The 11,953-nt window shown below is 40.4% G+C and overlaps 1 protein-coding gene across 1 annotated transcript in view; it reads left to right on the top strand.

Moving 5' to 3' along the window:
- LOC108494011 overlaps nt 1–2,755 on the top strand; it is a 43,464-nt gene extending 40,709 nt beyond the window's left edge. The window contains exon 6 of the mRNA XM_017808076.1: nt 461–2,755. Coding sequence (XP_017663565.1) covers nt 461–730 — 270 coding nt within the window. The 3' untranslated portion in view covers nt 731–2,755. The remainder of the gene's footprint in view (nt 1–460) is intronic.
- The last annotated feature ends 9,198 nt before the right edge of the window (nt 2,756–11,953 follow it).

Here is an 11,953-nt window from a genome sequence, read left to right on the forward strand (position 1 = left end):
ACTTTTTCAGGCAATGTTTGCCTCAGCTCACAACGGTGAAAAAGCTCATGATGTATGCCGCCATTGGCTTATGGCTTTTGCCTATTTGATAATGGCCCTGCCTATATTTCCTCAAGCATCCAGTCTTTCTTGCAAGACTGGGGTGTTCACCATAGTACTGGCATTCCCCACAATCCTAATGGGCAAGACATTGTTGAACATGCCCATTGCATACTGAAAGACATGCTCCTTAAACAGAAAAAGGGGCATTTAGTACAACCAGCAGAAAAGCTGGCCAAAGCATTTTATATTTTAAATTTTTTACACTGTGGTAGTTCTGATGTACCTCCCCTGATTTGTCATTTTGCTTTAGTAACGACAGGAACCCCCAGCGGGAAGCCTACCAAAGCCCTGGTGAAAATAAAAGATTTAGAATCAGGAGATTGGAAAGATCCTTTTCCACTAATAACCTGGGGACAAGGGTTTGCTTGTGTTTCCACAGATTCCAAAATGCGATGGCTTCCAGCACGCTGTGTCAAACCTGCTTTGTCATCTGCAGCATCCTGATGATGATGATCGTAGAGGTGTTCATGGTGCAGCCAGAACACAACGCTTGAGTCACCTTAGCAAATGCCATGGGTCAAGATACCATCTGCCTGTTTACAGCAACTCCTACAGACCCATTTCAGACTTGTTTAGTGAGCCTTTCCATAGATGCAGACAAATTCGTGGCATTACAGTAGACTGCTGATATGGGACTGGCTTGAGAACGAGCTACTCACATCAGTACTGGACACTGGGTGTTTGAATTGAAATTGAATGCAACCAACCTTCCCTGAGTTATCCTAGTACAAAAATTTGCTACAATAGAACCCTCAGAATTTGATCTTTTTGGGTCTGTAAAAATAGACTTCTGTGTTAGGTTTAACTGCAGTATGTGCATAGTTATGCCTTAGATACACCTGGTAGAATAAAGAGACAGGACGTCTCTCTGGTCAATGTAATATATCATTACGTAACTGCATGGTGCAATGACAGCACACCGGGAATTATTCCCACGGAAAGCATAACAAAACCTTTAACTTTACCCAAGGGGTATTTCTTAATCTGGGGAGAACTGTGCGTGACCTGGGATACCTTCCCGTGCTGTAGGGGGCTCTTGTAGTGTAGGCCGCCTAACTTTTCTTATCTCTAACATTTCTGATATTGTAGCACATGTATCTTGAGTACAGAGAGCAATACATGCTTGTACTTCAGACTGTGATGACCGAATCACGTTTAGGGGCAGAACGGAAAACTCTTTTGCATCTTTGTTGGCTCCTGGCGTAGCTGCAGCTAAAGCTATAGCCACCCTAAATAAATTAGGATGTTGGCTTTCGAAAAAAACAAATGCTACTGATGGCTTTTCTTGATACTTCTGCTGTCCTGCAGGAAAAAATCTTAGATCAAAACCAATAGTACGGTAAACAGCCTGCAAAAGAAGTACTTTTGCATGCATATATGCGCATGTGTGCATGTATGTGTGTCCAAATATACCTTTAATCATTGAGCTGATCATTGTGTTCACCAGAAAAGAACCTGAGCTCATTATTTAATTAAAATACCTTTTTTTTCTTCATCAAAACCACATGGATCTCATTTGTATGAGGCTTTATACCCCCCACCGTGGATGTTTCTTTAATAGTAGCTGTGGAAAAGAATTTCTGTCATTTTGTATTGATGACTAAAGGGTTAGCAGCCATCTAGGGGAAGAAAGAGGGAGGAATTTTCTTGGTAGGCTTACGCTAGTCAGTTGACATAACAGCTACTTGGGTGGTATAAGGTTTCTGGGATGCATATGATCGTTTAGTGCTTTCACTTGCCAAAACATCTGGAATACAATATCCAGTCGTTAGACAGTCACACATGTTAACAAAACAACTGGACAGAGAAAACAGACTGAAGGAAAAAACCCTATGATAAAGCATCATTGTTACCACTGGGAAATTAGGCATTTAAGGTTGTACTTCAAAGCAAGTATTTTTATTACAGCATGTTTGAATGATTTGATTTATTTTGCATCAGAGCAGTACTGTAGCAGATCCTCCTGCCTCACAGGGGAAAATACATCTATTGTCCAAGAAAGCTGCATGCTAAGTAGTTTCAAAAGCAGTGTTCAGATAAGAAGAGAATCTTGTTCCTCCCTGTAGCACTTCTCCTTACACATATAAAGCACTGGGAGAGGCTGCTTTTAGGATCACAAAGTATGATTTTTGCTCTCTGATACTACACCATTTTGGAAGCAAGTAAAAGATATCATGATTTTCACTACAGAGCTATAAAAAGAACAAAAGATAATGCCTCTGGCATCCACAGGGATGATTTTACCCAAGGTGGTAAGCAGAAAAATGGCTTTCTTTCCCATTAGTATTGACCCATATTGCATGTAGATGGATAATTACAGAATCAGCCTTCACCACATCCCAAAAGACTGACTTTATGATGACCCTGACACATGTTCTGCATCCAGTCAGCACTGGCTCTTAAAAACGCCTAACAGACCCAGGGACTCTGCTTCACAGCTTTCAGCCTTTGCTGAAATGAGAGAAGACGCAGAGATCAGGCTTTGAGGAGATGGAGCTGTAGGATCTTGTCTTCACTTTTTCCAGAATCTCATCACTTGGCAACTATAATGCTTTAACGGTAATCTTAAAAAATGTTTGGAAAATGTTCTTAAATATGTTTCTGAATCCCTTTGTGTAGATGAAACATTTTTATAAGATTAAAATTGAGGAAATCTGGCACAAAAACTGTTTGAACAAGTGTGCTTGTGATTTCTTTTCCTAAGGTAAGTATGTGTAAGATTACAAGACTTAACAACTGTGTTAGTGAGTTCTGGGTGTTTGTTTGAGAACACGAACATGTTGCTTGCAAAGCCATGAAATTTGGAAGGCTGAAAAACTGGGATCTGAGATAAAATAAACTGAGAGGAAATGAAAAACATAGGTGGTGCCATAGAGGAAAGCTGAGGCAGAGCATGTGTTCTGAAGGCCAGCATAGAAGACCTGGGATGCTCTTCTTAATTCTATCCTTCAGCTGCCAACACCCTCTGACCTTTGGATGAATCAATTAGCTTTTCTCTACCTCACTTAACATTCTTTTAAAAGGTGACTTCCTGCTTCACAGCAGGAGCGGGAGAGAAAGGGAGGTGGGAAATGAGCTTTAATTATTTTGGAAAGAAAAAAAATAAGATCCTTAGAAAAAAGTGCCTTTGTTGTAAAAGTATTATTAAAGTACCAGTGAAAATAAAAGACAGCTTAGAATATTTATTTTATCCCAAATCAGAATAGAGGAAAAATAGCCCCTTGCTACAAACCCTACCCAGAAAGATGTTCCTCTGCGCGTGCTTCTGCTTCAGAGAGGGTGAGAGAGCAAACAGCATGTAAAACTTCAGCCTTGCTGGTGCTAATGCTGCTTGGGCAGGCTTGGAGATGACTGCAGCCATCCCAATGCAAGAGAGCTTGCCCTTGGAGAAAGAACAGAAAGCTCTGCACTTCAAAACACATAGAGCTGGCAGGACAAAGACAAGAGCCCTTCTTTTTTTATGGAAGGATAGACATTTTTTTGACTTCCGCATTGTCAGAAGTATCAAAAGGTCACTAGCATGTCTCAAGTTACTGGGGGAGTAGATGGGGACTGATCAGCTTTGGGGTGGTATGTTTATAAAATCTGACCCTCAGTTTCAAAAATCAAAGGCATTCCTCTCAGCCCATGCATCAGAGAGAGATTTCCTTGGAGTAAAAGTTTCACAGTATGACAAGAGGACCTGTGAGGGACTGTTTTATTGTGAGAGGGACAGGTTAGGGTTAGGGAGAAAGCAGGTGATTTATTTAAGTAGCAGGCAGTCAGTCTCCCAGAAGAGAGAACCTATCTTACCCTTCATATTCTCAGCTAATGAATGAGCCTGGGAAACTGGAGCAAGATCAAAGTTTCTTTAAGACAAAATTGCTGACATTCCTGAAATAGCTGAATGTTTCTCTATTCATACTAAGTATGAATCAAGTTCACTGACACACAAAGCACTCACAATGGGATGGTCAGCTGCATTGTTACCTTGACTCTCAGCTTATCGCCCTGCCTGACCTCTGCCTAAAGCAGTTAAGAAACGACTGCTTCTTCAACCATTGTTCTCTTCCACAAGAAGATGTCAAAGGTCAAGATGTATAGCCATAAGAAAAGGGGAAACCCTCAAAATGCTAACTCAAGAACATAGAGTACAATGTTTGTGTTGTTATAGTATGACAGGGTAAATGATCTTAAAAGAAAAAAGTAGCTGCAGAGGACTTCCAAATCTAATGCATTCTCCAACACAGGTATGTCAGAAAGGTGAGGGTAATTTCTGAAATGGACTGCTATTAGCGTTAAATCCATTTCACATAGGAAGTTGCAAGTTGATACGTGGCATGTTTGAAAGGGGAAACTGCCCCAGCTTCCAATCAGTGGTCCTATAGCCTGACATGTTAATGGGGTTCAATCCAGGATCTAAGAGAATGGATCCAAGTGCAGACTAAGGCTTTAAAACACGTCACACATATAAAAGAGTAAAAGAGAGATTGCCAACTAGAGGACACTTGCATAATTCCTTCTATTGTATTTTAAAAATTCTGAAAAGCATATTCTATTTAAAAATACTTATGGTAGAACTTTGACTATTGATAATAAACATTTGCATTTCCTGATGTTTAGGGATTATAAAAGTTTTACAAAACAGAGAAAAAAAATGCACCTAACTTCCCTGTATGCTGACAGTTTGTGAACACAGTTCTGAGCTAGTCTGTCCCAGGTCCCAAGGCTTGCTGGATACCACACGATTGATACTAGGAGTTTTTCTGACAATGACACGTGCCTTAATGACTCAGAAAATTAGCAACTAATTTTAATGGGTCTCTTGAGGGTGGTAGCAGCAACACAACTGGCCCAATTCTCTGGATCTCAGAGGCAGTAGATTTTGTGAGCAGGACCCTCCTTTCTAACTGCTACAGAACTTCCTCCCCTGCACACCTGACACCTCCTCAATAGGGAGAACAAAACTTTGCAAATTCACTCTGAGCAAATTTACCTCCAGCTCTCAGCTGACTTACTATCTACAGATATAAAAGACTATTTTAATTAAACAGATTATTAGGTACTTAGCATTTTAAAAGTACCTAATAGAAAAACTACCTAATAGAAAAGCTTCTAAACTGCAAATCTGCTTCAGTAACAAACTTGTGAATTTGGACCTCAGAAGTTGTGATTAGTCTCACAAGTGCTCTCTCAGTCCTCCTGTTTACCTTTCTCTTTAAGTTTGTCACACAAGGGAAGTTAAACTGCATTAAAAGCATCTTGCAGTGTCGCTATGTCAGTCCAAAGAGGTGGCTTTCATTTTACTCCCAGGCATTGCTCAAAGGCAATTTCTTCCAAGGACTTTGTTGAGTATTGTGGACTGAAGACCTTCCTTACACTTCTGTCATGCTCCATGCATGACATATTTCAAAAGTTCTGTTGGGTTTGTAACTCACTAAAACTCCAGAGGTTAATGGTGGCTTTCAGTGCTTGGTGCTCTGCATTTGTACAGGCATAAATGGCAGACTTATCACTAACACCCTGTACCTGGCCTCAGAGTTCATTATTAGGAAGTGTGACTTATCTGCTCCCCTCCAAGGTCTGGTAAATATAACCCACATAATTTGTTCCACATAGTGGCAGGTTTCTTAATGCTGAGACAGAGTGCTGTGGAAAATCTGCTCTGCTACAATTTTCACCTGTGTTCCTATAATAGCATTTTGTGGCACAACTAATGTAGATAATGATGGTGTTATCTTTCATCCTTATATCATTATCCTATGATGACTTTACATATCTTCTATTGCCATGGCCAGGAACACATATCCCAGGACAGCTGGAAAAATGCTGTCAATTCGTCCTTAAGTGACTTGAAGATGGCTGTGTGATGGCTGTGGCCCTTGAGAGACTGAAATCTCACATAGCAAAAGGCCCCCAAGAGGTGATGGGATCTTGCCTCCAAGGAAAATCATCTGCTGTGCGCTGCTCAGCATCTGCATGTGCCACAGGTAAGGTCCTGAGCACTGTCTAGCAAAGGTACAGAAGCTGGCAGGGCAGTCCATGCACTAGGTGAATTACTTGCTTCTACACAGTATATTCCAGAGCAATGGTGCAGAAGTACTGGCCTTCTTACTGGCTGTGAACCTGCAATATCAGCCTGCTGAGATACATCTTTTTAGATGGAATGCCTGAGTCTTGACACTATTGGAGGTGGCTGCAAGGGGAGTGAAGTAAGAGGCAGTTACCGCTCACTGATCTATTTAGTTGCAGTAAAGTTAATGTAATGCTCATTTTTTTCTCTTCTCCTTGCACTTTTGATCAGTAACCTGTACAGTCTAGGAGGTTTTGAGGGGGATAAATCCCTTTCTGCCATGTGTCTTGCCACACTAATGCATGAAAACAGGGATGCCTCAGAGATAGTAGTTAGTGGTATCAGCATTTCCTATGTCACACTAAATTTTTCAGTTTGGAAAGGGTCCTGAGCTGTATTTAACAGTGGAGATGATGAGAAAGCTGAGGTTATTGATGCCAGGGTCCTACTGAAGGCATCAAAAATATGTACTATAAAAAGGCAAGGGAATTTTTTAATTATATCATGGCACTATATGCCTAGGTCACTGATGATTTTATGCTTCTTACAAATCCATCAGATTCCCTGTTTGCTGTGTCTTTGCTGTGAGTATCCTCTTGAGGAATAGGGTCCTCTCACATTTCTCTGTACAGTAGCCAGCCCAAAGGGGTCCTAATCACATCTGAGACCTCTGTATGTCCCTGTCCTATAAATAGAGAAGGAAGAGTTTTGGAAATATGAGGAAAGTGACATTTGTATACTACTCATGCTGCTTTCTAGGTAGGTGCCAACATTTTTACATGCCCTGAGTGCTACAATAATGGTTCCATAAGTCATTATCTTGAAACCCTGATATGTGAATAGTAAAAGGAAATGTGTTATCAGAGCAGCAGGACTTTCAAAATCTTTGGTGCTAGAAGGAAATTCTGATCCTGTGAAATCTGAACAGGATAGGCAGCAATTTCCATTTTAGATATCTGGATGACAGTAATTGTTTCAGCAAAGAATAATTTTCTTTCCAGCAATTGAAAAAAGTTTGAAAGATATGTTCTCTGGCAGCTGTGGTATGTTACTTCATTACCACAGGAATTTCCTACAGTGAAATATGTGGTGGTGGGATGCAGACAGGTGTATTTGGGAACAGTCTTGATGGGGGAAATTCATGATCAGATCCCAATACAAACAGCCTCAGTGCCTGGGAGAGTCTCTCAGTGCACTGCTGAATGGCACTTCGCGATACACAGGGTACAAGCAGATCAAAGGTCTTGCATACTTCATCTAGGCATATTTCTTCTTGGAGAAGAGTAACCTGTGATTCATAAGATGTTGTGTATGGGAATGGCATGCTGATCCTACACGTAATGACCTTTATGACTTCTGTGACAGGCTCTTTATAAGCGTCTTTTCTTATAACGTAAGCATATGCTTTTGAAATTACAGCTATTTCCATACAGTATCACTCTGCTGAACGCTTTCCAATACCTCCCCAGCTATGCAGTGCAAATGCTATGGCTGAGCTGCATTGATGACCTCTGATGCCCCACCAGGACTCTAAAGGAAGCATACTGTTTTAACTCTTCCATGGCAAGATGTGACATAGGACTTCAAGGGCTCCTCTATAGAAGAAAACATTTTTCAAATGTCAAAAGACATGTGAAAGGACCTGCAAAGCAATTCTAGTGATGTCTTGAAATTCATATCCTGCTGCATTGCATCAGTCTTCCAAAGAATGGTATCACTTTTACTTATCCGGGTTGAAATAAAACAATGGTGTAATTCAGGTCAATGGAAAGACTCCGTGCCGCCTTTTTATAACCTCAGTAGGCTTTGCATTCCTGTCCAGATACCATTTTCTCCTTGCATTGTCTTTATATGTGTCTCAGAGTCAATTCCCCTTGGCAGCCCTTTGCACCAGTCTATTTTCTGTCACAAACGTGGCCCTGCACTGGAAAAGGAGGATCTTTATATTCTGATTTCCATTTTTTTGACTTCTATTTCAATCCCATTATTAGCTTTATATAGCCAGACCTTTACATCATTAATTCTACTGATGAAAAAAAAGGGATTTGCATGCTAGGAGAACAATCAGAGCTTTTCCTACATTTTTTATACTTGCCTAGGTCAAGCAGCGTGAACTTTGATACTGCAAACAATTATGCATGTGAATAATTCTACCTATGTCAAAAGTTTAACAGATCTTAATAGTGCAATGGCCAGGTAAAGCTATTATACAAATGCTCTCCATGTGCAGACCTCCATGCGTTTTAACAAGTGCCATGGAAAATGATGAGTCTTCCTTTAGGAAGAAGTATGCAGGACTGGGGATTTTTTGTGCTCTTCTGTTTGCAGAGACTATGGCCTTGCTTTTAAATATATATATATATATATATATATATATATATATACACACACACACACACACACACACACACATTTTAATGAGCATTACTATACTGATGTCCAGAGCAGAAATTTAGTAAATGTAATTTAGATGTAAATGTGTCATTTTACATGTGAACATCAGGGAAAAACTGCTGCTTGTTCAGTGTTACTGATCATTCAGAGATGCAAGGAGATGGAGCAGCTGAGCCTAGAGTCCAGCCAGCTGGGAAGAGGGCTGTGCTCTCTACATGGACTTGTACTGGAGCCAGTAGCAGTGTCTCCTAGGTGTTTTGCTTCAAGAACAGTGCACATATAAGCATGGGATTATTGAGCAAGACTGTGGAGATGATGTTACTTTTCTACAGAATGGCTCCGTCAAATCTGATGGCTGCATTTCAGGACAGCATTGGAAATTTAGGAGTGGACCAAAAAAGAACAAAATGCCCTAAGGTTTGGCAGGCCTGCTTTGTGGTGAAAAATGTGAGAAGGTCTACTTAGTTTATCAAGCAGAGGGAGAAGATTAAGAGGTGACTTATTTCAGTTGATAGAAACCTACACAGAAAAACAATTTCCAGATAGGAGAGAGAGAGGTCTTTAATCTAGTAGATAAAGCCATAAAAACCCTCTATGGCAGGTGGCTGCTACTGGATAAATGCACAGAGATACCCATGAGAGCAGTTGACTGCTGGTCCTGTTTATCTGGGGACATGAGCTACTTCAAAGCTACTAATTGAAGATGTGTTGCATTGGAGAAATTACATTGTATTTCAGCCAGAAAATACGGATTTGACAAAGTTACAAGTAAATATTCTTGGACTCCAATGCACTGATCAAGCAGGATAATCATGTCTTTTCCTAGCCTGAAATCCTCTGAATTTATTAAAGTGGGTAAGGAGTGTAATAAAAGAATTTTTTCCTTTACATTTGACAGATCCACCAATGTGATACGAAAGCACCAGATTCCATGGTGCTGAATGGCAAATATTTTCTATTCTACCAGCTTCAGTAAAGACTTAATGAAACAAAACATAGCCCTTTTACCATGAAAGCTGCTGACATTTTCTATTAGCTCACTTAATGGAACTAGCACAGCATTTTGCCTGCAGCTTTTTCCCACTTTGCCCACTTGTTAGGAAGAGACATTGGTAGTTCTTACAGCCTTTCCCACAATTATCATTTTTGCTTGAGGCAAAGCTTGTAATCTGGACTCTGTTGCCCTGTGGGACAGATATAAAATTGGGGACTCCGGTGCAAGTTATTTTTGGGTATTGTATAATACATCTGCATAAACCTGGCAGAAAATCTGCAAATGAAAAATGCCTTTAGTTCTTAAGCAACTTATTGAGAGGTGATCTAACCACTGAGGCAAGAGTTTCATAATAGTAGAATTGTATTTCTTACATCAGAGTTGATCAGATTTTAGTCTGTTGAAATGCTTCGAAGAGAGATCTGCTCCTGCCTGTTACGGCTGCTTGGATCATCTCAGTTAACATGCTCCATAGGGAAAGGATGTGCCTGTGGCCTCCTATTTTATAGAAATATATATATATATTTTTTTCTATGCTTCTTTGTACCAGGTATAGATGTAGGAAATCAATTGTGGGGAAAGAACCCTGTGATTTTTGAAGTCCTGCACACTGATCCGTCTTCCCTTCTGCACTTTCCTTGCTGTGTAGAAATGACAGGAAAATGTATACTGCTTATAGAACACTTCCGGGGAACGAGAAAGGAAATTTGTACTGCTCTGTCCCGGCAGAATGCAAAGGCGGTAAAGGAGAGTAAGAGTGAGTGGGAATTTAAAGCTGGTGTGTGTGAACTAGCAGTTCACAGCACGTGTATTCAGCGGTGAGACACCTGCCTCTGTAGGAATGTCTGTAGAATGTGGCATGTCTGGTTCAGTAAAAGGTAAGGTAATTTTGCTTTAAATTAACAGCATTTTACTCTCTTGTCACCTTTACTATTAATCTCCAGGATGAGTTGTTGAGACAGTTATGACTGTTTTAAGTATTATAATTATTGGGGAAAAAAGTACTGTTGTTGAAACAAGAAGCAAACATTTGCAAATACACAGCAAGATTTGCCTACAAGTAGAGAAATATGCAATATAGGGTGTAAGGTCACTATGTGCCAATAGCCTACAGATTTCTCACTACAGTACAGTGGAGGAAAGACATTGTCCTGTAAATTTTTTTTTCTCCTCATCCACCTCCAAGCTTAAATATTTTCATATTGATTGAAAGAGTTTATCTGGAGTACAGAATATTTCCAGCCTCTACTTACTGTGGAGTTCAAATAATCATTTTAAAAATGAGACAATGAGCAGGGAGGGGTAGAGGTGTCTCAGTAGAAGCCTCCATTATCTGATCCCAGTTAAGAAGAACGTGATGAAAATAAGTGTGGAAGACCTGGGGCTCCTTGGCTATGAGCACTGGCTATGTATGTGGTCATCTGGAATACCACACTACAGAAATATATCAGTATTAGGAGATGTGTTTACTCAGTAATGGCTTTGATGAGTCACTGTTCCTTGCTTTTAGAAGTACTCGCTGTAATTTGACTATGCACTGTAATAGCAATTTGAAAAATCTCAAAGGAGAAATGGAATAGTGAGGGAACTGGGTAGATGGCTAAGCAAAGTCAGAGGGAAAGTATTATTAATTAGGATTATAAATTACTTCTTAAACTCATTCCATACATGGATGACTTCTAAATCAACAGACTAAAGCCCTCGTAGCTCCTGAATTCATTTAGTTTCTCTATAATATAGGTCCTTTTGTGGGCAACTCAGTCAGGTCTTGTCCCACCAACTGCCAGCCTCTTTTCCCATGGATTTCTCTGCCGAAATGAAGGCACTCTATTGTAGAGTTCTGCTGCTCCCAGGGGCTGCTTCTGCAAACCATGCACCTCTTAAGTGCTTAAAGATATGGTCTCTCAGGACTAGCAGAGACAGTGCTCCAGGTGTTGCTGGGAAAACAGGTTACAATTTGCTCTAAACGAACTCTTTCAGGACTGGATCAAAATAATAGAGCACATATAAACAAGGCAAAGTTAGTTATGAGAGGTAGTGCTTTTTGGTCACAGAAAGAGATAAGCTTGGAGGCACATTAACCTTCCCACACATTTACCTTCTTCTGGCACCACCAATTTTCCATGTGAAAGCCTGGTAGGTGAGGGATACCCAAGGTCAGCCCACAAAGCCTATTTTGTTTCTCACAGTCTTATGCTTCCCAGCTGTTGACAGGCCTTCTTTCTTTCTCTTTCCATAAACACATGCACACAAGACCCATGTCTCATTAAACCTTTTGAACAAGGCGAAACCAGACTGTGAGCCTTGCCAGAGGGTAAAACTTCAAAAAGGTTATTTGCCTCATTTCAGTATTAGAGACTGAAATAAGTACCCACCAGTGTCTTCAGTTCCTACAGGAAGCTTTATATTGT

Source organism: Lepidothrix coronata, unplaced genomic scaffold (assembly GCF_001604755.1).
Source record: "Lepidothrix coronata isolate B3197 unplaced genomic scaffold, Lepidothrix_coronata-1.0 Scaffold22, whole genome shotgun sequence".
Classification (NCBI taxonomy): domain Eukaryota; kingdom Metazoa; phylum Chordata; class Aves; order Passeriformes; family Pipridae; genus Lepidothrix; species Lepidothrix coronata.